Source organism: Rhinoraja longicauda, chromosome 15, assembly GCF_053455715.1.
Source record: "Rhinoraja longicauda isolate Sanriku21f chromosome 15, sRhiLon1.1, whole genome shotgun sequence".
Classification (NCBI taxonomy): domain Eukaryota; kingdom Metazoa; phylum Chordata; class Chondrichthyes; order Rajiformes; family Arhynchobatidae; genus Rhinoraja; species Rhinoraja longicauda.
Genome location: NC_135967.1, coordinates 38,077,988 through 38,105,261, shown reverse-complemented (window position 1 = coordinate 38,105,261; position 27,274 = coordinate 38,077,988). Strand labels below are relative to the sequence as shown.

The following is a 27,274-nucleotide window of genomic DNA, read 5'->3' as shown; positions in this document are numbered from 1 at the left end:
ATGGTACACCAGTGGTAATGTGCAGAATGTGGCAATGGTACATCAATGGTAATGCTGCAGACTGCCATAATGGTACACCAGTAGCAATGGTGCAGATTGGAGGGAAGGAATACTTAGGGTGGTGAATGGGTTGACAATCAAAGCAGACTGGTTGAAAAATTCTCTCAATCTGGCATAGAGACAGAAAAGATTTAAAATTTCAAGTAGGAACATGGAACGAGAAAATGCAGACAGATCTATCATAAGGATGAGAGGAGATCTTATTGAAACGTATAAGATTATTAAGGGGTTGGACACGTTAGAGGCAGGAAACATGTTCCCAATGTTGGGGGAGTCCAGAACCAGGGGCCACAGTTTAAGAATAAGGGGTAGGCCATTTAGAACTGAGATGAGGAAAAACGTTTTCAGTCAGAGAGTTGTGAATCTGTGGAATTCTCTGCCTCAGAAGGCAGTGGAGGCCAATTCTCTGAATGCATTCAAGAGAGAGCTAGATAGAGCTCTTAAGGATAGCGGAGTCAGGGGGTATGGGGAGAAGGCTGGAACGGGGTACTGATTGAGAATGATCAGCCATGATCACATTGAATGGCGGTGCTGGCTCGAAGGGCCGAATGGCCTCCTCCTGCTCCTATTGTCTATTGTCTATCATGCAGATCCTAAGAGTGTTCTGACCAGGGCTGCTTGATGGAAATGTTGGTCTGTGCTTTCTCTTCTCACTTGCAGAACCTACTGTATCGTGCAGTTTTCCCATCTAAACTGAAGTGCAACGCTCATAGGGGGCGTGGCTGCGTTCTGCAGCTGCGGCTCACCGGCAGTCTCTCTGGTTTTTGTTTTGTTTTTGTCTATTGTTATCATTAAATGTATGTTTTGATTTATTTTTAACTCTGTATATGTGGGGGGTGGTGGGGGAAACCTTTTTTTCTAATCTCCTCCTTAACGGAGATGCGACCTTTATCGTGTCGTATCTCCGTTCGCGCTACGACCTAACACCGTGGAGTCGGCGGCCTCCAGCTGGGATCGACCTTGAAGACTCCGGTCGCAGGGCCTGGACTTACCATCTCGGAGGCTTCGGCCGTGGGCCCTGCAGACCGCAACATCGGGAGTTCGCAGGTCCCTGGCTGGCGACCGGCTTTCGGGAGCTCCAGCTGTTGCAGCTACGACCGCCCCGAAGCGCGAGGTACGATCGACCCGCTCGCAGGACCTTCATCGCCCTGCGTGGCTCGGCCGCGGCACTTTGCATCGCCCGGTGGGGGCTCAGGACCTTCATCGGCCTGCTCGGCTTGGCCTGGGACTTTCCATCGCCCGGTGGGGGCTTCAAAAGTTGGGAGCCTCGATCGCCTCGTGGCAGCACGGGAGAAGAATGAGGAGGAGATAAGACTTTTCTTTGCCTTCCATCACAGTGAGGGTGTGCCTGGTGCAATCACTGTGATGGCTGTTTGTGTTAAATTGTAATTGTGTGTCTTGTGTTTTTTATTGTCTACGGCTGGACCCTGACGTGAGAGGACGCTGGCGCTATTTGTTCGCCGCTTCTCCGTCAGTTTGTCAGTTTGTTTGTTTTTATGTTTTGACTGTTTTGTAAAGCGTCTTTGAGCATTTGGAAAAGCGCTATATAAAATAAATGTTTATTATTATTATTATTATTATTTCTAAACAAATTCTCTGTTCGGCTTTGAGTATTCTTTGTAGTCCAGTTAGCATGAGGAGCTGGCACTGGCCTAGTGCCTTGTGTTGTCTGCAAACTTGATCCTGAACATTCCATTTGAGTGCCTCAGGGCAGAATGCTAAGTTCTGTTCCATTGCTACCAAAAAAGTGGTTAACTCTGGAGTCAATGGCAATGAAAATAAAATCCATGGTAACCATTTGTGTAAATAACTTCACGGCTTTTGCGCACAGTTTTTATTTTGTACACATCAAAACTGATAACTTTAGAGTTGCAGACATAGTGAGAGTAAAAGGTGTACTAATGTTTCAGATGCAGATCCCCATTCTAACCACCAACATTCCATGATAAAGAGTCCCTGCTTGACACGTAAATCTGTCCTTTCTTTTACTTTCAATTGCTGGCAGATTTAGTGGTCGTCTCCAGCTTCACAGATTTACAGCGCACATTTTGTTTTGCTTATCTGTCTCTGGCACCAGCACAGAATGACAGCGATAAAAGGAACGAACAAAACTATTACAATTGCAACACTTTCTAACCTTGGGGCAAATCCGATATGCCCAACCCCCTTTCACTTAGTTATTATGTGAGTCTATTTGCTCTCCAAACAAGTCACGGGGGAAAGGATCCACAGAGCAACCGTCCAGAACAACAGCAGCAAACTCTCAGCGACGTTTCTCGGTATGATCAGCCATGCTGTCCTCAGGCCACAATCTCTGTATGGAATTCTTTGTGGGCGAGCGAGGTTTTTCAGCAGGATGCCAGTAGCCAAAGGTCCCTACGTACTGCAACGTGCCGTGAAGCAACAGAAGCGATCTGTGAGTCTGTCAGCTATGTGCAGGAACAGCAGGTGAGGCAACCTTCCACATTGTATAGCAAAAGGCCTGGATAGAGAGTGGATGTGGAGAGGATGTTTCCACTAGTGGGACAGTCTAGGACCAGAGGCCAGAGCCTCAGAATAAAAGGATGTACCTTTAGAAAGGAGATGAGGAGGAATGTCTTTAGTCAAAGAGTGGTGAATCTGCGGAATTCATTGCCATAGACGGCTGTGGAGGCCAAGTCAATGGATATTTTTCAGGTGGAGATTGACAGATTCTTGATTAGTATGGGTGTCAGGGGTTATGGGGCAAAGGCAGGAGAATGGGGTTGAGAGGGAGAGATAGATTTAGGGGTTTAGGGGTAACATGAGGGGGAACTTCTTTACTCAGAGGGTTGTGGCTGTATGGAATGGGCTTCCGGTGGAAGTGGTGGAGGCTGGCTCGATTTTATTATTTAAGAGTAAATTGGATAGGTATATGGATAGGAGGGGATTGGAGGGTTATGGTCTGAGTGCAGGTAGATGAGACTAGGTCAGGGAGAATGGTCGGCGTGGACTGGTAGGGCCGGACAGGCCTGTTTCCATGCTGTAGTTGTTATATGTTATATGTTATATGTTATAGATCAGCCACGATTGAATGGCGAAATAGACTTGATGGGCCGAATGGCTTAATTCTGCTCCAAGAACTTATGAATTCTATCTTTGAACAGGACAAACAAACACTAAATAGGGAACACGAGGCAAAATGTTATAACTTTAGGTTTCATCTGATCTTTCAAAAAGATCATGGTTAATTTTCTACGTTTGTTTTTCCACCTAATCTTCATATTCCCCCAACTCCATTGGATTCCAGAATCCATCATTGTCAGCTTTGAACATGATTCTTGCTTGCTGGGGTAAAGATGTTGTAAGATTCATGATGATCAGAGCTGAGATTCCTCCTAACCTTGGTTTTTATCCTGGCACAGAGACTGCGGAGTGAAGTCTTTCAGCATTCACTCTGGCAAACCCCCGAAAATCATTTGTTTTAATGCCATCACCTCCACGTTCTTTTAAACTCCAAAGGATACAAACCCCAATCTTTTCCATCTCTTTTCATCAGTTAGCCCTTTCCTCTGGTCTTCCTCTCTGGAGTGGTCTCAACACAGCCCTTTACGATTGTAACAAGACTTCCTCACTCTTGTACTCCATCCTCTTTGCTATGAAGACCAACCTAATGTTTGCTTCTCAGTGGTTCACCATTATACTAACTTTCAGTGTAACCTTTGTGATTTGTGCACAGGGACTTCTTAATTTCTCCAAACACCGATGTTTAGTATTTGCACTTGATTTAAAAGCTATTCTCAAAGAGTGATACAAGGAAGCAGGCTCACCATGGGTGTCAAGGGTTAGAAACAAAAAAACATAGAAAAATAGGTGCAGGAGTAGGCATCCAGCCCTTCGAGCCAGCACCGCCATTCAATATGATCATGGCTGATCATCTAAAATCAGTACCCGGTTCTTGCTTTTTCCCCATATCCCTTGATTCCTTTAGCCCTAAGAGCTAAATCTAACCCTCTCCAGAAAACATCCAGTGAATTAGCCTCCACTGTCTTCTGTGGCAGAGCATTCCACAGATTCACAACTCTCTGGGTGAAAAAATGTTTCATCCTCTCAGTCATAAATGGCCTACCCCCTATTCTTAAACTATGACCCCTAGTTTCGGACTCCCCCAACATCGGGAACATTTTTCCTGCAACTAGCCTGTCCAATCCTTTAAGAATTTCATATGTTTCTATAAGATCCCCTTTCAAACTTCTAAATTCCAGTGAATACAAGCCCAGACGACCCATTCTTTCATCATATGTCAGTCAGGTTATGGGGAGAAAGCAGTAAAATGGGATTAGGCGGCAGAGATCAGCCATGATTAAATGGCGGAGTAGACTCGATGGGCCGAATGGCCTAATTCTACTCCGATAACTTGTGAACTTGTGGGTGGTTTGTAGTGTGTGTTGCATGACAATGGACATCATTAGATGCAGATCTAACCCTGAGTGAACATTGAAAATGGCAATGTGGATTGCAACTAGAAGTGTGCAGCACTCTTTCCCAATTTCATTCAGAAGTGACGAGTTTCTAAAACGTTCATTTCGTTGATCAATGCAAGGCAACAGAGTTTGCCATAAACTCACTAATTATAATGCAATATGTCTCTCAGTTTTATTCTGCCATTCAACTGTTTACCTCATCAGTCTTGGGTGATTTACAACTTCTCCCTATTAAATATTGATAAGATTGAAGTCCTTTGGCTGGACCTCACTGGACAAGTTCCACGTCCTCCAGTTGCTTCTTGCAATCCCTGTTTATCCACACTTAACCTGGGCGTTTGGGGCAGACACAGAGTCCTGAGTTAGCTGACAAGATCTCAATGGTTACTAGATATGAGGAAGCAAGGTACAGAAGTCCTGCTCTCAGAATGCCACTGAGAGACTTCGACAGGTGGCCAAGTGGGAACATGGAACATGGAACACAGGACATAGAACAGAATGGCACAGGAATTGGACCTTCAGCCCACAAGCCTGTGCTGGACAAGATGCCATCTTTTATCTGCCTGCACATAATCCATATCCCTCCATACCCTGTACAGCTATGTGCTGCTCCAAAATTCTTTTAAATGCCACTATTCTATCTGCCTCCATCATCATTCCTAGCAGAGCATTCCAGGCACTCACCACTCAGTGGTCAAAAAACTTACACCACATATCTCCTTTAAACTTTGCCCATCTCTTAAAGCCATGGTTTCTAGTATTAGACATTTCCAACCCAGGACTGTTTGCCCTGTCCATGTCTCCCATAATTTTATATACTTCTATCAGTTGAAGCATTGACTTCTGTCTGACTCTGAATTCGACTGTATAAGTTTAATTATCTCCAACCATTGAGAGACTTTAAAAGAACTAATAAAATGGAAGCAACTGATATAAAATATTAAGATAATTAAAAACATAAGAAACCACTTAGAAATAAATTAATTTAAAAGTATTACTTACCTTTGTCTCCTATTTCATAGCCCTTGAATCTCTATGAAAATCAATGTTCAGAAGTCATAGGAGCAGAATGAGGTCATTTGGCTCATCGAGTCATGGTTAATCTATCTTTCTCAATCCCATTCTCCTGGCTTCTCCCCGTAACCTTTGACACACTTAATAATCGAGAACCTATCAATCTCTGCTTTAAAAATGCCCAAAGCCTTGGTCTCCACAGCCGTGTGGCAATGAATTGCACAGATTCCCCACCCTCTGGCTGGAGAAATTCCTCCGTATCTCCTTTTTAAAGTAACGTCCTTTTATTCTGAGGCTGTGCCAGAATCTGGACTGGTATAAGATCTGGCAACCAGAATCTGGACAGGTATAAGATCTGGCAGGTGATTCCAGGGCATTATGCCTGAGTATCATAGCAAGACCTAGCTGAGGTCTTGGAATTCTGAGCTTGGTCGCGTGTGGCCAACCAAATTGAAAGATGTTCTTATCACAATGGTCAACTCTTGCCAGTTTGACTCGATTGTCTTCAGCCACTATTTGTCCACATCCTTGCCAAGGGTTCTGTCCCTGAGAGTGTTTAGTTTAGTTCAGTTTAGAGATTCAACGTGGAAACAGGCCCTTCGGCCCACCGGGTCCGCGCCGACCAGCGATCCCGCACATTAACACTATCCTACACCCACCAGGGACAATTTTTACATTTACCAAGCCAATTTACCTACAAACCTGTACGTCTTTGGAGTGTGGGAGGAAACAGAAGATCTCGGAGAAAACCCACGCAGGTCACGGGGAGAACCTACAAACTCCGTACAGACAGCACCCGTAGTCGGGATCGAACCCGGTTCTCCTGGCGCTGCATTCTCTGTAAGGCAGCAACACTACCGCTGTGCCACCGTGACGCCCTGTTGTTGATGACGAGGACGATAGCCAGGCTTCAGTATGAGATGGAGGCGTCGATAAGACCAATGGCAGATGGAATTTCTATCTGTGTGATGGGAGGTCTAATAATGCTGGAGGTGACACAAGGAATGCATGTGCTTTCGTGAGTATCGAGGACAAGGGACCTTGGTATACCAGTCCAAGGATCCCTGAAGGATGTACCAAGGATAGATAAGGTGATTAAGAAAGTATTTGAATACTTTACTTCATCAGGTAGGGCATAGGGCACAGTATTATACAGGATAGAACCAGGCCCTATTTTTCACAGTTTCATCGATGATGGGGCCAAATGGCCTAATTCTGCTCCTATAATTTATGAACATTCCACACTGAAAATCAAGTCCCAGTTTTAGCTAATTCTATACTAATCCTATTTTATTTTTTCTTTATTCCCATCAACTATCCCAGACTCCATCATTCACCCACGCCAGGAGCGATTTACAGTGGCCAATTGATCAATAGGCCTGAATCTGTGCTGAATGGTTCTATGATTCTATAACTCCACGGTGGCGCAGCGGTAGAGTTGCTGCCTTACAACGCCAGAGACCCAGGTTCAAGTGCGGGTGCTTGCCTGTATGGAGTTTGTACGTTCTCCCCATGACCAACGTGGGTTTTCTCCAAGATCTTCGGTTTCCTCCCACTCTCTAAAGACGTACAGGTTTGTAGGTTAATTGGCTTGATATAAAAAATGTAAAATGTCCCCAGTGCAGGATAGTGTTAATGTGTGGGGATTGCTGGTCTGTACGGACTCGATGGGCCGAAGGGCCTATTTCTGCACTGTATCTCTAAACTAAACTCCCATTCCCAAACTTTCCCTTCCAATGCACAGTATCTGATATTTGTGAGATCTGCATTGATGGATTTGCCTGCAAATATCAATGCCTAAAACACTCGACTGCCATTCCAAACTTGTTTGGCTCTACACCAATCTTCATCTTTAAACTATTAAAACATCACTGAACACTGAAACTGAAAGAAAGTAGTATTCATTTAATAAAAACACTGGCAGGCAAAACACCAGGGCTAAAAGGGAACAAATTCCCCTGAATGTGATAATTTGCACAGCAAAATATTAAAGGAAGTGGCCCTGACAATAATAGATTAATTGACGGCCTTTATTCAATGTCAAAAGGATCAAGAAATATGGGGAAAGGCAGGAACAAGTTTATAATGTTTCAATCAGCCTTGAGTGTGTTACTTGGTGGATCAGGTCCAAAAGGCTGAATAAGCTACTCCCGCTTCAATTCTTTGTTATATTGAATTGAGTTTATTGTCTGCAGAGTTACAGGTACAATTAAAGACTTGTTTGCAACAGCATCACAGGCTCATAGTGGATGGCACAGTGGCAAGGTAGAGTTGCTGCCTTACAGTGCCACAGTCCCAGGTTCGATCCAGATCTCAGGCGCTTTCTGTGCAGAGTTTCCACGTTCTTCCTGTGACCGCGTGGTTTTTACCGCGAGATTTCTCTATTTGAAGGTATTATAGTTAGATTTAGTCGAGACACAACTTGTTCACTTATAAAACTTTCCTACAGGTGCTCCGGTTTCCTCCCACATCCCAAAGACGTGCAGGTCTGGAGGTTAATTGGCCTCTGGAAATTGCCCCAAGTGTGTACGGAGTGAATGCAACAGTGGGGTAACATAGAACGAGTCTGTTTCCTTGCGTATCTGTAAAACTATCAAACATAGACTCAGCCGAAACATAAATTGTACATAAATTATACAAGGCAGTGAAAATAAAGAAGTCTACAAAATCAAGACATTAGTGCAAAACACAATTAGAAAACAAGTCACTGCAGTGCAAGACAGTATAGTGCAGTAGTTCTGTTCTGGAGAGCAGTGTTCTGTTGCTGAGGTAGGATTAGGGTTGTGCAGGGCAGTTCAAGATTGGGAAGGATCTATTGTAGGAAAATAGCTGTTCCTAAAGCCAGTGGAGTGGGACTACAGGCTTGTAAACCTCCAACCCAAAGGCTGCAGTGCAAAGAGGGCATGGGCCGGATGGTGAGGACCTTTGATGATAGATGTTACATTCTTGAAGCAGCGCCTCTTGTGGATGCTTTTGGTGGTATCCATGATGGACCAGGCTGATTCTAGTAAACCTACGCTGCACGCCCTCAATAGCAAGAATATCCTTCTCAAATTTGGAGACCAAAACTGCACACAGTACTCCAAGTACGGTCTCACTAGGGCCCTGTACAACTGCAGAAAGACCTCTTTGCTCCTATACTCAACTCCCCTTGTTATGAAGGCCAACATTCCATTGGCTTTCTTCACTGCCTGCTGCTGACTTTGGGAGCTCCAACCGCGGGAGCCTGCAGGACTTAACATCGTGGAGTTGGCGGTCCATGCTGGGGATCGACCTCGGAGCTCCAACCGCGGGAGCCTGCGGAATTAACATTGTGGAGTTCGCAGTCACTGATTAGGCACCGACTTGGGGAGAAGGCAGGATCGGGGTACTGATTGAGAATGATCAGCCATGATCACATTGAATGGTGGTGCTGGCTCGAAGGGCCGAATGGCCTACTCCTGCACCTATTGTCTATTGTCTATTGACTTCGGGAGCTCCAACCGCAGGAGCTTCGACCATCCTGATCGCGTGAGCTTCGATCGCCTCGACACGGGGGCTTCGATCACCCCGACTGCGAATGGTTCGACTGCCCCGTCCGCGGGAGAATAAAGAGTGAAAAGGAATAGACTTTATTGCCTTCCATCACTGTGAGGAACGTGGGGAATCTGCTGTGGTGGATGTTTATGTTAACTTTTGTGTGCTTTGTTGCTTTTTTTAGTATGGCTGTTTGGTAAATTGAGTATCACTGTACCTTAATCGGTACACGTGACAATAAAATACCCTTTGAACCATTGAAATTTAATAGAGTGGAGCAATTGTGATAACTGATAGCAGATCCACTTCAGGGACCAGCATTCAGAGAGTCGCCTGGCTTCGGTGCCATCTTGGGTATTTCCTTGTTCATTTTGGCAATATGAGAATAAAACACTCTTGACTCTTTATCGTCCATGAATGTAGAATACTTAGTTTTTGGAGCAAACAACAATCGGTCAGAATTTTATCTCCCACAATATATTTTAAATGGGAAATTGTGGATTTAATTTACTGTTGATGTTCAGTCAGAACTCGAGAGCCATTCAGCCCATCCAGTCTGTGCTAGAACTGCTGGAGCGATTGAATCAATCTCTAGGCCCCTGATTTTGATTTCTATCAAATCATCTCTCTCGATCTGTGGGTGACACAGTAGCTTAGCAGGTAGTGCTCTATCCTCACAGCTCCAAGGCCCCAGGTGTGTTCTCACCTTTGGTGCTCTCTGTGTGGAGTTTGCATATTCTTCGAGTCCCTCCATTTTCCTTCCACATCCCAAACGTCTGCAGGCTTGTAGGCTAATTGGCAATTGTGAATTACATTCTTTGCTTCTGCAAACAATACCAGGAGATTTTTAATGTTCATATAAATTACTGGAAGAATAAGATAGTTATTTTGACCTCTCAGTCACTCTGTTGGCCACGAGAATTAAACTAAATCAATCTCTCAGTTCGAGAGTCAGCATGTATTTTCTGGATTCACGCTTGAACAGCTGCCATTTTGTAGTATGGAACGAGCTGCCAGAGGAGGTAGTTGAGGCAGGTACTATTGCAACATGTAAGAAACATTTAGACAAGTACAAGGATAGGTTTAGAGGTATAGGGTAAAAGCAGGCAGGTGGGAGCAGTATAGATGGGTTTTTTTTTTTTTTTGAGATACAGTGCAGAAACAGGCCCTTCGGCCCACCGGGTCCGCGCCGCCCAGCGATCCCCGCACATTAATACTATCCTTCACCCACTAGGGACAATTTTCACATTTGCCCAGCCAATTAACCTACAAACCTGTACGTCTTTGGAGTGTGGGAGGAAACCGAAGATTTCGGAGAAAACCCACGCAGGTCACGGGGAGAACGTACAAACTCTGTATGGTTCAGAACCCATAGTCAGGATTGAACCTGAGTCTCCGGCGGTGCATTCGCTGTAAGGCAGCAACTCTACCGCTGCGCCACCGCATGTCGGTCAATGTGGGCAAGTTGGGCCGAAGGGCCTGCTTCCATGCTGTATGACTCTCTGACAATGACTCTATGACATGGAGCTCCCTGTGTCTGTTACCCATTGAAATTATTTCAACACGGAGAAAACTGAACCAGTAAAAGAAAATCTCGCAGCAATGTAAATCATTTTGAACTGGGTATTTATGTCTCAAACTATTTTTTATCAAGCTTACATGGATTTCCACACTAAAGGCATAATAATGATATCAATTTTCACTGCCTGCCTTTGGTATGAATCACCAATAAATTTTACAGGCAGCCTTGCAGATAATGAATACTGCTTTCAAGGCAATGGTTCATGGTTTTGGTATCAAACTTATCAGGATACAAACTGATAGATAGCTAGACGTTGTCCTTATTCTGACGATACTGTTCACCTTCATTGTTAGCCTTGCTGTTTCATATCTATCTGCCCTTGTTTTCTACTGTTGTGCAGTGGCCAACATTTATGTTCATCTGCAAACTCCTGATCGTTATACTTAGTTTTACTAAGATTTCAAGGATAAATTCCCCCAGCTTGTGCCAGATGACTGGTTTACATTCAAAGTTTAAACACAAAAATAATCATTTGCATTGCCTTCTTTTTCTACGTAATTAGTTTTAAAATGAAGTTCGTTTCCAGAAAATACACAGAGACTTCTCATGGTGGATTGAAGCTGTTTAAGACAGATAGCTGGCCTCGGCAAATCTGTTAAAAGCAGATATGTCTTCAGTTAGTGGTGAGGGCAGGAGGCCCATTGACCCAAAGTAAAGGATAACATTTCCCTTGAGAGCAGTAGAAATGTATCTGTTATTTATCCTATGTTCCAAGGATGGATATTTAGGCCTGACACCACTATAAATCTACAATGGGCCATGACTTCTAGTCAGATGGTAATTTATTGGTCACTAAATCTGTTTGGTAATAAAGCCAAAACCATGATTTAGTGAAGTCAAAGAAGATTATGGGAGGGAGCTTAATATTTCCAGCATATAATATACATTAAGATGAAGGTCTCCTGTTTCATCTCTGAACTCAAAAAATACATCTAAATATAATGTATTCTACAGCTTCAGATCATTCTAAAGCTGTTTACAGGCAATAGTGTAGTTTTTGAAGTGCAGTAATGTAACATCTAGTTTATATAGAAACATAGAAACAGAAACATAGAAAATAGGTGCAGGAATAGGCCATTCGGCCCTTCGAGCCTGCACCGCCATTCAATATGATCATGGCTGATCATCCAACTCAGTATCCTCAGTATGAGACCTAGAGGACATAGGTTTAAGGTGAGAGGGGGTAGATTTAATAGGAACCCAAGGGGTAACTTTTTTACACAAAGGGTGGTGAGTGTATGAAATGTGCTGCCAAAGGAAGTAGTTGAGGCAGGCACTTTCACGACGTTTATGAAATATTTTGACAGGTACATGAAATCGCAGGCAGGTGGGACTAGTGTAGATGGGACATGTTAGAAACATAGAAACATAAAAAATAGGTGCAGGAGTAGGCCATTCGGCCCTTCGAGCCTGCACCTCCATTCAATATGATCATGGCTGATCATCCAACTCAGTATCCTGTACCTGCCTTCTCTCCATACCCCCTGATCCCTTTAGCCACAAGGGCCACATCTAACTCCCTCTTAAATATAGCCAATGAACTGGCCTCAACTACCTTCTGTGGCAGAGAATTCCACAGATTCACCACTCTCTGTGTGAAAAAAAACTTTCTCATCTCGGTCCTAAAAGACTTCCCCCTTATCCTTAAACTGTGACCCCTTGTTCTGGACTTCCCCAACATCGGGAACAATTTTCCTGCATCTAGCCTGTCCAACCCCTTAAGAATTTTGTAAGTTTCTACAAGATCCCCCCTCAATCTTCTAAATTCCAGCGAGTACAAGCCGAGTCTATCCAATCTTTCTTCATATGAAAGTCCTGCCATCCCAGGAATCAATCTGGTGAATCTTCTCTGTACTCCCTCTATGGCAAGAATGTCTTTCCTCAGATTAGGAGACCAAAACTGTACGCAATACTCCAGGTGCGGTCTCACCAAGGCCCTGTGCAACTGCAGCAGAACCTCCCTGCTCCTATACTCAAATCCCCTCGCTATGAATGCCAACATACCATTCGCTTTCTTCACTGCCTGCTGCACCTGCATGCCTACTTTCAATGACTGGTGTACCACGACACCCAGGTCTCGTTGCATCTCCCCTTCTCCTAATCGGCCACCATTCAGGTAATAGTCTGCTTTCCTGTTCTTGCAAGCAGGGAAGCATAGTTATCTCCAGCTATTGGGAGATTAAAGGACAGCATGGTGACACAGCGGTAGAGCTGCTGCCTCACAGCACCCAGAGACCCGAGTTCATTCCTGACAACAGGTCCTGCACGGAGTTTGTACGTTCTCCCCGTGACTGCGTGGGTTTTCTCCAGGTGCTCTGGTCTCCTACCACATTCCAAAGACGTGTTGGTTTGTAGGTTAATTGTCTTTTGTGAATTGTCCCAAATGCGTAGGATGGAACTAGTGCATGGGCGACCATTCGTCGGAGTGGACTCGGTGGGCCGAAGGGCCTGTTTCAACGCTGTATCTCTAAACTAAACTAAACTTATGTTTCCCAATTCCTCTCACGTGGAAGACTTGCTGGTTTGTAGATGAACTGGCCTTTGAGTAGGATGGGATAACATAGAATTAGCGTACGGGTGTTTACTGGTCGGCATGGACACAGTGGGCTGAAGGGCCTATTCCCACGCTGTATCACAACAAAAAAAAACAGTAATATGGTCATGATCAACAGGTTTGGAGATAGGGATCATTATTTGGCAGAACACTGAATATAATTCACTTTGATTTCTGCAAAATAGTGTATGGGATCTACCCTGTTAGAAGAACCCACGCATGGACCTGCAATGAACCTTTGTCTCCCTGCCCCACTTGCACAAATGATTGTTGCTTAGACACTAAGCTGCCTTCAAACAAACCAATCTGAACACAAAATTTATCTGAGTGTCGGGCTGTGAGAAGCCTCCCTACACAATTCCAAATGAAAATCTGTTGGCCAACCTTGATCAGCAATGGTTCAATGCACGAGACGCTAGGAACTCGTTAACAAAATGTGCACCCCATAAGTATCTTTGTGGTCTTTGATGGTTCAGAACTTGGATTCTTTAATCAGAAGCCACATTTTTCTGTTTTTGGTAGGCAGAAAGAAAGATGGTACTTGGCATGGGGTGGCGAGTACAATCACTGTTTAAATCCAGCATTGTACAGATGTTTACCAATTTAAAAAAAGGTATAATTATACTGTGCAGTTCATGAAATGGCGCTTATTTAAGATTTTTGTGGGAAGAGGCTGTTCTGGAGCATATGGATCTGGGGTCCAAATACATGAAGCAAATGTTGATGTGGAGGTATATCGGTTAAAAATAAGGCTCCTGAGATGCTTGTGCGGCAGCAGAAGGCTCAGCACACCATATCTCTGCCAGGTTCATCTCACCACTCCTCTACCACATTACAAACCTTGGTCTTATCGCCCCACAATTGCTCATCCCCGCTTTTTAACGTCTTCTCTCATTGAGCGCCACTGTTCTGACCAGATCGTCTATAACCTAAGAACAATCGTAGTTTTCCTATCACCTTGTTTACTTGCTGTTGATGAAGTTTGAGGCCCAACATTTAAACCAGCTGAGACATGGCAATTAATGCTCTGCATTAACTTCGATAGAATTGAATATGTGGAGATGAGAATCAGTAGCTCATGCTCTCTTGTATATTTCACACTGCAGACCAAAGACAAATTTCTTGGCCATGTTGGGAAGAACCTGACTCCTTACTTTAGTTTACTTTAGTTTGGAGGTACAGCATGGAAACTGGCCCTTCGGCCCACCAAGTCCGTGCCGGCCAGTGATCACCCCGTACAGTAGACGATGCTACACACTAGGGACGATTATCAATGATACCAAAGTCAATTAACCTAAAAACCTGTACGTCTTTGGAGTGTGGATGGAAACCGGAGCTCCCACAGAAAACCCACACGGGCACAGGCAGAATGTACGATCTCTGTACAGACAAGCACCCGTAGTCGGGATCGAACCCGGGTCTCTGGCGCTGTAAGGCAGCAACCCTACTGCTGCATCACCGTGCCATCCTCGTGTGCTGACTCATGAAGAAAATTAGTGTTTCTTATTCCATACTTTGTCATATTCCCTTTACTTACCACTTTAACATGATTGATAAGTAGAACATTTAGTTTTGGCTAAACCAGAGATTTATTGACTTTCTTGCCTCATGTTCCAACAGGTCAGATGATAAATTGATAGTCCACTTCATCACTCGATATAATGAGAAGCTAACCGCAGTGGCAAAGGAGGGTGACAGTCTGCTTGATGTTGTGACACACCACAATTTAAACATTGATGGATTTGGTGAGTGACTCAAATGCAGAATGCCAGTTTGCAGAGGACTTGTATTCATATCCCATGCCACAATTGGGAGAAATTTTATGTTTAATTAGTTTTCAAATAACTGGTTTATGCCATATTCTCTTTTCTTGTTTTCAAACTGAGTATTTTTTGTTGAATCCAATCCTTCAGGACCTTGCCTTAGTGACAAGCCATCTTTTTTTTGAAGCAGGTACATGAAGCATCCTACCACAGTGTATTCCTTCCACAGATGCTGCCTGACCTGCTGAGTTTCTCCGGCATTTTGTTTTCTGCTCAAGATTCCAGCATCTGCAGTTCCTTGTGCTATCACAGAGCAGACCATAACTGTCATTTGAGTGAAGATAAACACAAAATGCTGGAATAACTCAGCAGGGCAGGAGGCATCTCTGGAGAGAAGGAATGGGTGACGTTTCAGGTCGAGACCCTTCTTCAGACTCAATGGGTAACGTTTTGGGTCGAGACCCTTCTTCAGACTCTTGGATAAACTTGCTGCTCATCCTGGGGGACAGTTTCAGCCACGAATCACTCCTTGCATGAATACCTTTGCTGAACTCTCCCACTTCCAACAGAGCAGAGGTGTACCGTCCACTCCTGGTCAATCTGTAGTTAGCCTTAATGAGGAAGTTGGTTTGGCAATAATCCTAGTATCTGTAGGAGTTAGTCAACAGATATACAAATAAGATTCAAATAGCAATTCTAACCTGAGAAACAATATCATAAATGCAACTAGCACGATGAGACCATTCAGTGGTGAGACACCTTATGAATAGAAACATAGAAACATAGAAAATAGGTGCAGGAGTAGGCCATTCGGCCCTTCAAGCCACCACCGCCATCCAATATAATCATGCCTGATCATCCAAAATCAGTACCCTGTTCCTGCTTTCTCCCCATAACCCTTGATTCCATTCGCCCTAAGAGCTAAATCTAACTCTCTCTTGAATACATCCAGTGAATTGGCCTCCACTGCCTTCTGTGGCAGAGAATTCCATGGATTCACAACTTTCTGCGTGAAAAGGTTTTTCCTCATCTCAGTCCTAAATAATAAGAAATAAGTTAATAAATAATGGTGCTCCTGTGAATGAATGGTGGGTTATCAGCAAGAGAGCAAAGGAGTTTCTAACTGTGTGTTATTGCCGCAGGTGCATGTGAAGGTACTCTGGCGTGTTCTACGTGCCATATAATCTTTGACAAGGAGACTTTTCAGACTTTGGATACGATAACAGACGAAGAATTGGACATGTTGGATTTAGCCTTTGGATTGACGAGCACGTAAGAAATATTTTGCTGAGTAGTGCATGTTCTGGATTAGAGATTGTTATACATAATTTTTTTCAAGATCCTTTTAGCACATCCTAACAAACCAAGTAACGGTCTCTAATGTATAAAATTAAAAGAGGCCCCATTTAGGGCATTGTGTTCAATTTTGGGTGCCATGTTATTGGAAGGATGCTGTTAAGCTGGAAAGGGTCAGAGAAGATTTATGAGGACGTTGCCAAGACACGAGGGCCTGAGCTATAGAGAGAGGTAGAGCAGGTTTGGACTCTGTTCCTTGGAGCGTTGGAGGATGAGGGGGTGGTCTGGAAGAGGTGTACAAGGTCATGAGAGGAATAGATTGGGTAAATGCACACTCTTGCCCAGAGTAGGGGAATTGAGACCTAGAGGACATAGGTTTAAGGTGAGAGGGGGTAGATTTAATAGGAACCCAAGGGGTAACTTTTTTACACAAAGGGTGGTGAGTGTATGAAATGTGCTGCCAAAGGAAGTAGTTGAGGCAGGCACTTTCACGACGTTTATGAAATATTTTGACAGGTACATGAAATCGCAGGCAGGTGGGACTAGTGTAGATGGGACATGTTAGAAACATAGAAACAGAAAATAGGTGCAGGAGTAGGCCATTCGGCCCTTCGAGCCTGCACCTCCATTCAATATGATCATGGCTGATCATCCAACTCAGTATCCCGTACCTGCCTTCTCTCCATACCCCCTGATCCCTTTAGCCACAAGGGCCACATGTAACTCCCTCTTAAATATAGCCAATGAACTGGCCTCAACTACCTTCTGTGGCAGAGAATTCCACAGATTCACCACTCTGTGTGAAAAAAACTTTCTCATCTCGGTCCTAAAAGACTTCCCCCTTATCCTTAAACTGTGACCCCTTGTTCTGGACTTCCCCAACATCGGGAACAATCTTCCTGCATCTAGCCTGTCCAACCCCTTAAGAATTTTGTAAGTTTCTTGGTCGGTGTGGGCAAGTTGTGCCGAAGGGGCTGTATCACTATAAATTGCAAGTGTCAGTTGATGGCAATGTGGAAGGCTCTGTGAATGAAAGGATGACCACATGTCAGACTAAATAACATGGTCAAAGATAGACACAAAATGCTGGAGTAACTCAGTGGGTCAGGCAGCTTCTCTGGAGAACTTGAATAGGTGATGTTTCGGGTCGGGACCCCTCTTCAGCATCTGCAGTTCCTTATAAACAAACTCGGAAATGTGAAACCAAGTAACTGAAGTTACTCTGGAAATCTGAAACAAGGAAAAATGTTGGACATAATTAGCAAACCGGGAGCAAGGTGCAATGAGAGACAACGTTCGCATTTCAGATCAATGAACCTTCAGATGAAAGGTCATTAACTTAATGTTAACACAGTTTATCCCCACCTGCTGAGCACTTTTAGTATTGTCTGAGAAAATCAGGTTGTTTTATTAAATGGCCCTCTCTGAATCTGACTGAAAATATATAAATCAAAGAGCTGCAGAACAGAACTTATACTCATTTTCTCAAGTAAAGATCAGAAACATTTAACTTAATAGAGATGTGGCCTTGAGCAACTGTTCCCATTGGCCAGGCACCTATTCATTCTGCCTTAGTTACAACCTTTAGCCACAACCAAAGTTGGACAAAAGGACAATTCTCTGAATGCATTCAAGAGAGAGCTCGATAGAGCTCTTAAGGATAGCGGAGTCAGGGGGTATGGGGAGAAGGCAGGAACGGGGTACTGATTGAGAATGATCAGCCATGATCACATTGAATAACAGTCGGTGCTGGCTCGAAGGGCCGAATGGCCTCCTCCTACACCTATTGTCTATTGTCTATTGACGAGATGTAAGAGGTTTCACCAAAATGTTCATCATCCTTAAGAGACTTGGTTAGATGATGCTGAGGGTATTTTCCCGCCAAGGAGGGAGGGGCTGGAACTAAGGGGTGCATTCTCAGAACTGCATTGGGGGTAAAAAAAAATATTGCTTTTTAAAAATTGGGAATCTGAAATTAAAAAAAGAGAAAGATGGAAACAGTCAGCTGTCAGGCAGAGAAGCAGTGAAGATTTCAGGCTAAAGAACAATATGGGATTGAGATAGCACAAAAGAATTGTTCACAAGGTGAGTAGATAATCTTTGGACAAGACACAAAAGTCCTGCAATAACTCTGTGCGCCAGGCAGCATCCGTGAAGGAAATGGGTAGGTAGTCCAAGGGTCCCACCCAAAACGTCGCCTATCTATTCCCTCCACAGATGCTGCCTGACTCGATGAGTTACTCTAGCACTTTGTGTTTTGCTCAATATTGTAGCATCTGCAGCTCCTTGGGTCTCCAGATAACCTTTTGGAATTCTCTACCAGCAGGGGCCAATAGATGTTCAGTTATTGAGTATATTCAGGCCAGTAATTAGCAGGTTTCTTGGATATTAAAGGAATCATTAAATAGGGGAATGATGTAGGAAAATGGAAATAATGCAGAATTCCAGTGTAGACTTGAGGGGATGAATCCCTTGTTCTATATTAGTTTAGTTTATTGTCACGTGTACCGGGGTACAGTACAAAGCTTTTGTTGCGTGCTAATTAGTTAGGGAATGACAATACATGATTATAATTGAGCCATCCACAGTATACAGATACAGGGTAAAAGGAATAACGTGAATAACGTTTTGTGCAAGATAGCGTCCAGCGAACTCTGATGAAAGATAGTCTGAAGGTTTCCAATGAGGTAGACTGCAGCACAGGACTGCTCTCTAGTTGTTGATGGGATGGTTCACAGCCTGATAACACCTGGGAAGAAACTGTCCCTGAATCTGGAGGTGCGCAGGATTCTTAATTTCTCAATTTCCTATCAGGTTATGAAAACTTCATTGAACCACAGTAATCGTGGCCTCAAATGGGAAAAAAAATTGAAAATAATATTCTCACCGCACAATTCTCGTTTCCAGGTCTCGGCTGGGTTGCCAGATTTGTCTGAAGAAGTCATTGGATGGAATTACTGTGAAAATACCAAAAGATGTTTCTGATGTCCGCAAAGCAGCTGATGCAAAAGAACAATTGTAAAAAGTGGCTGCCCATCCCAGTTATATCTCTCGGCACCAGGTTTCAATCACAAATCACAAAGTTTATAGGGTGAGAGAGACTGTTCAGCAGTAAGCAACATTCATCAAGCTGTTAAAAATTAAAATGTAGGTAACTTTCCCCACTATTTACAGTGCTAAATCACTGGGCCAGTGAAACTCAAACTTCCGTTTTGGTACCTAATTTATAGACAAGCGCCATTTTAGCACGTAATGCAGAGGGAATGATGTTGTCAAACAAAAACTTCATCTTTTACTCATTTAGCGGTACATGAGAACTACCTCAACAATTTCTTACCAATTCCCTGGATCGTACTGATGAGCAATAATATTTTCATCTTTCTGATTGCAAAATCCCAACAATTACCTGGTTATTTATGTTATGGCTACATATGAATTGGCCATTGTGTTAGTGTACTTTACAGCAGCAGACTGAAATACTTCAAGTTAAAAGTACATAATTGGTAATGATGTGCTTTGGGATTTCCTGAAGATATGAAAGACAGCATTTAACCCTGGTTCTTTCTTGCTTGATCATTCATATTTGGCTATTCAATCGTTCATAGCAGACACCAAGCATGTTCAGTTAAACATAAGTCCATTTATTGCATTTCCTTCAAAGGTGTAGAGGCAATGAAATAATTTGTAAGACTTGGTAGAATTTCAAGAATGAATAAACATCTATAGTCTCTTGCACCTCTATCTCATTTCCACTTTCTTTCGAGGCTACCTTCGACTTCCAACCTCACATGCAGGAAAGTGAGTACCCCACATGTTACAGAATAAAGATGCTAGCAGAAACTAAACAACATCCTCGGTCATTTCCACTCAACATACATTGGTTTCAGAGATGTGCTCTGCTTCTGAAACTTAGGTCCTCGAGAAGCAGAATACATAGCCTATCTGCTTAGACGGTTCACCAGATTGATTCCTGGGATGGCAGGACTTTCATATGAAGAAAGACGATAGACTCGGCTTGTACTCGCTGAAATTTAGAAGATTGAGGGGGGATCTTATAGAAACTTACAAAATTCTTAAGGGGTTGGACAGGCTAGATGCAGGAAGATTGTTCCTGATGTTGGGGAAGTCCAGAACAAGGGGTCACAGTTTAAGGATAAGGGGGAAGTCTTTTAGGACCGAGATGAGAAAGTTGTTTTTCACACAGAGAGTGGTGAATCTGTGGAATTCTCTGCCACAGAAGGTAGTTGAGGCCAGTTCATTGGCTATATTTAAGAGGGAGTTAGATGTGGCCCTTGCGGCTAAAGGGATCAGGGGGTGTGGAGAGAAGGCAGGTACGGGATACTGAGTTGGATGATCAGCCATGATCATATTGAATGGCGGTGCAGGCTCGAAGGGCCGAATGGCCTACTCCTGTGTTGTAATATATAAGACAAGGGGATGTTGTGATATTGCTGGGACTACTTTGTGTATCCAAGGACTACTTTGTATGCCTGCGTATATAAGTGATTGGTGTGATTAGGCGGTCACTCTGGATCCAGGCGGCCTTGGAATAAACAACCTGGAGTACAAGCTGCACCATGATAACATCTTAAACATGTGTACTTGTGGTCCTTCCAGAGTCACAACAAAGGTACAACAAGTACCGGACCACGAAGTACAACATGGTGGCAGCGGTTTGGGTGTTTAGCCTAGAAAAGGAAAACAACAAAAACCCCAAGAAAAAAAGTTAACAAGTGCGTAAGAAAGAAAAAAAAAAGAAAGTTAACAAAAAGGAACCCAGCAAAAAAGGTTAACAGGAAGATAAGATAGAGCCCTGAAGAACGAAAAAAGTTTCCCGCTCGGTAATGGGCCAATATATGTAGGTATACTTACCTGCTCAGTAGTCAGCGGCGAGCTGCCGACGTGACGCTGCAAGCTGCTGAGGGCGGTGTGTGAAGGCCCACATCGTGCCCCAGCACCTGTGCAGGCCCGAGATTGGGAGCCTGCGACTGCTTCGCAGGGGAGAGACCGGAGGCGACCGGGAGACCCGACACCCACGGAGCTGTACGGTGACCGGGGAAGACCGACACCCACGGAGGTGTGCGGCGACCGGGAGACCCGACACCCACGGAGGTGTGCGGCGACCGGAGGCGACCGGGAGACCCGACACCCACGGAGGTGTGCGGTGACCGGGGAAGACCGACACCCGCGGAGGTGTGCGGCGACCGGGAGACCCGACATCCACGGAGGAGTGCGGTGACCGGGGAGGACTGGGAGACCCGACACCCACGGAGGTGTGTGGCGACCTGGAGACCCGACACCCACGGAGGTGTGCAGCGACCGGGAGAGCCCCGGAGGAGACCGACACCCACGGAGGTGTGCGGCGACCGGGAGAGCCCTGGAGGAGACCGACACCCACGGAGGTGTGCGGTGACCGGAGGGGGTCGGCGACCGGAGGGACCGACCACCCGCGGAGGTGTGGCGGCCGGTAAAGGCCGAGGCACTACATACTCACCCAGGCGCGTCGACCGTAGAGTCGGGACGGCCCTGGGCCCGAGGCAGCGGCAGCGCGTTCGAATTGCGCGGCAGCTGCCGGGAGCACCTGTGGGCAGGGCCGGGGAGCACCTGTGGGCGGGGCCAGCGCGCAGCGGCAGCGCGTTCAAAAAGTTGAGCGGCAGCTGCCGGGGAGCACCTGTGGGCGGGGCCAGCGCGCACTGCAGCGGAGGCGCGATCGCACCACGATTACAGCAGTGGGAGCCCAGCAGTGGGAGCCCAGCAGTGCCAACCCAGCAGTGGGAGCCCAGCAGTTCCAGCCCAGCAGTGGGAGCCCAGCAGTGGGAGCCCAGCAGTGGGAGCCCAGCAGTGCCAGCCCAGCAGTGGCAGGCAAGTCATGGTGGTGGAGCATCTAGAGCCTACACTACGTTTGATCTACACAGCACGTCTTCTTGAGGGGAAGATATGGAACAAAATGAATATTTTGTGTTTAATGACCTGTGTAGTGATCTGTGTACTGAAAGCTTAATGTATTATATTTGATGCTTTTGTATATATGTATATATCTGTGGAGTGACCACACGGAGTGAGTGACCACACGGAGTGAGTGACCACACGGAGTGAGTGACCACACGGAGTGAGTGACCACACAGAGTGAGTGACCACCCGGAGATGAGTGACCACCCGGAGATGAGTGAAATTCCGCAAAGGAGTGACCACCATGATGGCGAAAAAAAGCAATTGTGTTTAGTTGTGTTATTGGTTTTGTTTGCAAAAAGCAATGATGTTTTGGTTTTGTTTGTTAAATATATTTTAGCCCTCGAATGGTAAAGAAAACAATTTTATATAAGACAAGGGGGATGTTGTAATATATAAGACAAGGGGGATGTTGTGATATTGCTGGGACTACTTTGTGTATCCAAGGACTACTTTGTATGCCTGTGTATATAAGTGATTGGTGTGATTAGGCGGTCAATCTGGATGCAGGTGGCCACGGAATAAACAGCCTGGAGTTGAGCTCCAGCAATGTAACCTTTTATACACGTGTACTTGTGGTCCGTCCAGAGTCACTAAAGGTACAACAGGTACCGGACCACGAAGTATAACACTCCTGCACCTATTTTCTATGTTTCTATGTTTTTCTATGCTGCAACCAATGTATGTTGAGTGGAAATGATCGAAGATGGTCTTTAATTTCTGTTAGAAGACAACAGATCTTGTTAACTTTTGAAAAAATGGATGGTGAATCTTTATCACAAAGTATATTCATATTGCCTGAATTTTGGGCCGAAGCTTTATCAAGAGACTGGCAGAAGCTGATGTGATGTTGCCTGGTAGATCAAACCCAGGTCCCTGGCGTTGTAAGGCAGCAACTCTAACGCTGTGCCACTGTGCCACCCTAAGTTGGCAGTTGAAACAAAATGACAAAATGTGTGGTTGTTTCCATTTTGGTGGTTGGTAAATTTATTCCACTTATATCAGGAGATGAGGAAATTGCATTGAAGTGATGTTGCCTTCTGCTCGCTTTCTTGCTCCATTATCATTGACAGTGAGTGTGGCTTTGTGCTCATTTTGTGTGTCCCTGGATTGCTGGGTATGCTTCTTGGAGAAGCACTAGGGGGCAGCATTAGCTGCCTGTTGTTTCCTCTCTCAGAACCAGACTGTGGGCTGTGTGGATCAGGGGCCTGTGCTGTAAAGTATGGTATTGGCAAAACAGCACAAAAAAAGCACATGGATGCATTTTTTTTTCAACTTATGTGTGAACTCAGCTGGTCACGAGGCTTTATCTGGTCAAAGCCTTTCATTCTTGTGACAGGATTTCCTGCCTCTTGCCTGTTTACCAGCACTATTCAGTCACCACAGATCTAAATTTAGTTGCACTATGTCCAACTGCTAAGAATGACTCCTTTGCCCTTTTTCTGATGGCTCTGACCTACACTTTGAGCCTCTTGTGTTGAATAACAGAAGACATTCAAATTAATTTGTTAATTTGTGAGATACTGCTTCGCACTCCCAGTGATGCAGGTTCAATCCTGACCTCTGGTGCTTTCTGTGTGGTGTTTGCACGTTCAGAGAAAATAGGTTATCAGGAAATAACTGTGAGGATGAATTTGATGGAATTACTCTGGGAACTGTGCAGACCTGAGGGGATGAATGGACTCTTTCTGTATCATAAGGATACCTTTTTCCCCCAAGGTGGAAATATTGTATTAGAGGACATAGCTTTAAGGTGGGAGAGGTAAAGTTAAAAGGAGTTATGTCAGGCAATATTTTTGTACATAGAGGGTGGTGAGTGCTGCCAGGGCTGATGGTGAAGGCAAATACTATAGTGGCATTTAGGCGACTCTTGGATAGGCACATGGATATACAGGGAAAGGAGGAATATAGATTATGTGCAGACAAGTAAGAGTTGGCCTTGGCATCATGTTCAGCAGAGGCATTGTGGGCCGAAGGGCCTGTTCCTATGCTGTACTGTTCTAAGTTCTAAGAAAATATAACATTCTAACATATTACCACTGACTTTAAGCTGTAAGCTGAAACTGTTCTGAGTCGTGAAACCCAAAAAGGCGAAGATGAAAGTGAACCAATGTCAGAAAACAAATTGCCGGATTCATCTGAGCCTGCTGCAATCATGTCTTTCCCCTTCTCAGATGGACATGCCCTTCATCTTAAGCATGATCTGTTATTATTGCACTTTGTACTTGAGGAATGCTCAAGGACGGGATTTGCGCAAACAAGCAACAGTTCCCGGCTTCAGTGCGTACTCCTTTCTGCGGTTGTACCATCTATGGAAGAAGTTGGGACACAAAGTGCAGCATATTATATATCATGACCGCTTGCTACTCCAGATGTTTGAAATACCAGCGCCAGAGCTGACTTACGGTTCACAACTCTTTGACAGGAACCAGAGCGGTTACCTCTAACACAAAGGAAAGTTGTTGCAACAAATAAAGGAGAAGGAGGGCTTTGTCTATGATTGTGAAGGAAAGAGTTACAGGGGATGTAAGTGGCAAGGGTTGGGATGAGGTGGGGTGATTGTGTACAAGGTAACTTTAAGCTCAATTGCCCAGTGGGAAAGGAGTGTGTTTGTGTTCCACCCCACATGATTCCAGCTCCACTGGCCCATCCCATTTGCACCAGGCAATAGGTTAAAATTACCTTCTATGGTTTCCCATATCACAGAATCATTCTTGGCATCTGTAATTGAGTGGATTCCAAATGTCTGTCAAAAAAGACATAGCCAAAATATATATTTTTAACCATCCTGCGCATCAGTTAAGCAAATGACCACAATGCATTTATTTATGCGTTGTTTCAGCATTATTTTATCATTCAGCGACTATTCCACACGTAAATGTTTTGTCACAAATCATTGTCATCTCAGTTAAAGATTTTGGTGTAACGTGATGCTTCAGTTCAGTCGCATGTCACAAGTTATTCATCAGTTGAAATAATCCACAAAGCACTGCAGTTTACGACTAGTTTGATCAAATGAAGACAAATTCAAACCCACAATCCATTTTCACCACTGATGATAGACACAAAATGCTGGAGTAACTCAATGGGTCAGGCAGCATCTCTGGAGAGAAGAAATAGGTGACGTTTCGGGTCGAGACCCTTCTTCGGACTGATCACTGATGATTTTGTTGAAGATGCTGGCAATGGATTACACTCTTTAGATGCAAACATTGCTCACCAAGACGTGATCCTTTGTACGGTAAGTTGGAACAATGAATGTGATCAAGTTCAATGGGCAAGCCTGATTATATTCCCATCCAAAACCTTCACCTTGGCACATTAGAGCAAGAAAACACTATGATACGTAGACTGAGACAAAAGGCTAACAATTGTTCCTATTATTACCGGTGATCAAGCCTGTGACCTTACAAGTTTAAGTTTTAAGGAAATAACCTACATGATGGATGATTTTAACCAGATAGGTATTACAACCAGATAGGTATTACAATTGTTTTTATATTGCAAGAAACAGTGGAGCCAATTTATCTCTCTGAGCATCTTCTGTCTGCATTCGTATAAACAAAGTTTAGTGTTGTACTGAACATTGTTATAGAAACATAGAAAATAGGTGCAGGAGGAGGCCATTCGGCCCTTCAAGCCAGCACCACCATTCATTGTGATCATGGCTGATCATCCACAGTCAGTAACCTATGCCTGCCTTCCCCCCATATCCCTTGATTCCACTAGCCCCTAGAGCTTTATCTAACTCTCTTTTAAATTCATCATTATACTATACACAATTATATTTATACATTGCAGCCTCCACCAACCCCATTGCCTTTGGTCATCTTATTGTGAAGGTCCAAGTGATTGCTGGGGTTAGCTTGCATTGGCTAACGATGTCCATCATAATTATGTGTGCATCCACTCTTTACATGTGGGTCTAGAATGTGAATTCTTGCTGGCTAAGGCACAAAATGCTGGAGTAACTCAGCGGGAACATGGATAGGTGACATTTTGGGTTGGGACACTTCCCAATCCGAAACATCACCTATCCAAGTTCTTCAAGGATGCAGCCTGACCCGTTGAGTTACTCCAGCATTTTGTGCATTCCTTGGTAAACCAGCATCTGCAGTTCCTTGTTTCTCATGGAGTCATGGAGACATACATCATGCAAACTGGCCCTTGGGCCCAACTTGCCCACGCCGACCAACATGCCCCATCTACATTAGTCTCTCCTGCCTGCATTTGTCCCATATCCCTCTCAACCCAACCTTTCCATTTACCTGTCTAAATGTTTCTTAAAAGTTGCGATTGGACCTGCCATAGCTACCTCCTCCGGCAGCTTGTTCCATTCACCTACCGCCCTGTATGTACAAAAGTCACCCCTCAGGTGCCTATTAAATCTTTCCCCCTCACCTTAAACCTATCTCCTCTGATTGTCTAATTCCCGACTCTGGGCAAAAGACTGTGCGTTGACCCAATCTATTCCTACCACTTGTTGCTGGCAATTGAGCATAGGATCAATGTTATCCCCATTAACATCGAACTATCAGCACACAACAATGTGAATCTGTGCAATCTTTCCCCTCACTCTCCCATCCTGACTGAAATCAGCTTGTTCAACCTTATCCCAAGGGTTTGAGCACCCAGAGGAATTTGCATGGTCACAGAAGGAACATACAATCTCCATACAGGTGGCAATGAAGGTCAAGATTAGAAACATAGAACATAGAAAACATAGAAAAATAGGTGCAGGAGTAGGCCATTCAGCCCCTCGAGCTAATATGATCATGGCTGATCATCTAAAATCAGTACCCCGATCCTGCTTTTTCCCCATATCCCTTGATTCCTTTAGCCTTAAGAGCTAAATCTAACTCTCTCTTAAAAACATCCAGTGAATTGGCCTCCACTGCCAATAGACAATAGACAATAGGTGCAGGAGGAGGCCATTCGGCCCTTCGAGCCAGCACCGCCATTCAATGTGATCATGGCTGATCATTCTCAATCAGTACCCCGTTCCTGCCTTCTCCCCATACCCCCTGACTCCGCTATCCTTAAGAGCTCTATCTAGCTCTCTCTTGAATGCATTCAGAGAATTGGCCTCCACTGCCCT

General features: G+C 44.5%; 1 protein-coding gene across 2 annotated transcripts; it reads left to right on the top strand.

The window, feature by feature from the left end:
• Window positions 1-2,165: 2,165 nt before the first annotated feature.
• On the top strand, window positions 2,166-20,139 carry fdx1b (ferredoxin 1b). 2 transcript variants are annotated; one of them, XM_078412015.1, is made up of 4 exons: window positions 2,166-2,339; window positions 14,789-14,913; window positions 16,074-16,203; window positions 19,135-20,139. In XM_078412015.1, exons 1-4 carry the CDS (start codon window positions 2,215-2,217, stop codon window positions 19,247-19,249), a joined length of 495 nt encoding a protein of 164 aa, XP_078268141.1. In that variant the 5' UTR covers window positions 2,166-2,214; the 3' UTR covers window positions 19,250-20,139. The 2 variants fall into 2 exon arrangements, with proteins under 2 accessions (XP_078268141.1, XP_078268139.1); XM_078412013.1 differs by having other exon boundaries at window positions 2,211-2,508; window positions 19,135-20,131.
• Window positions 20,140-27,274: the final 7,135 nt, after the last annotated feature.

Coding starts and splice junctions, on each gene's coding strand:
- fdx1b (XM_078412013.1), top strand. CDS start 2,342: ATGATCAGCCATGCTGTCCTCAGGCCACAATCTCTGTATGGAATTCTT. Junction 2,509..14,788: donor GCTATGTGCAGGAACAGCAG/GTGAGGCAACCT, acceptor ATGTTCCAACAG/GTCAGATGATAAATTGATAG. Junction 16,204..19,134: donor GCCTTTGGATTGACGAGCAC/GTAAGAAATATT, acceptor TCTCGTTTCCAG/GTCTCGGCTGGGTTGCCAGA.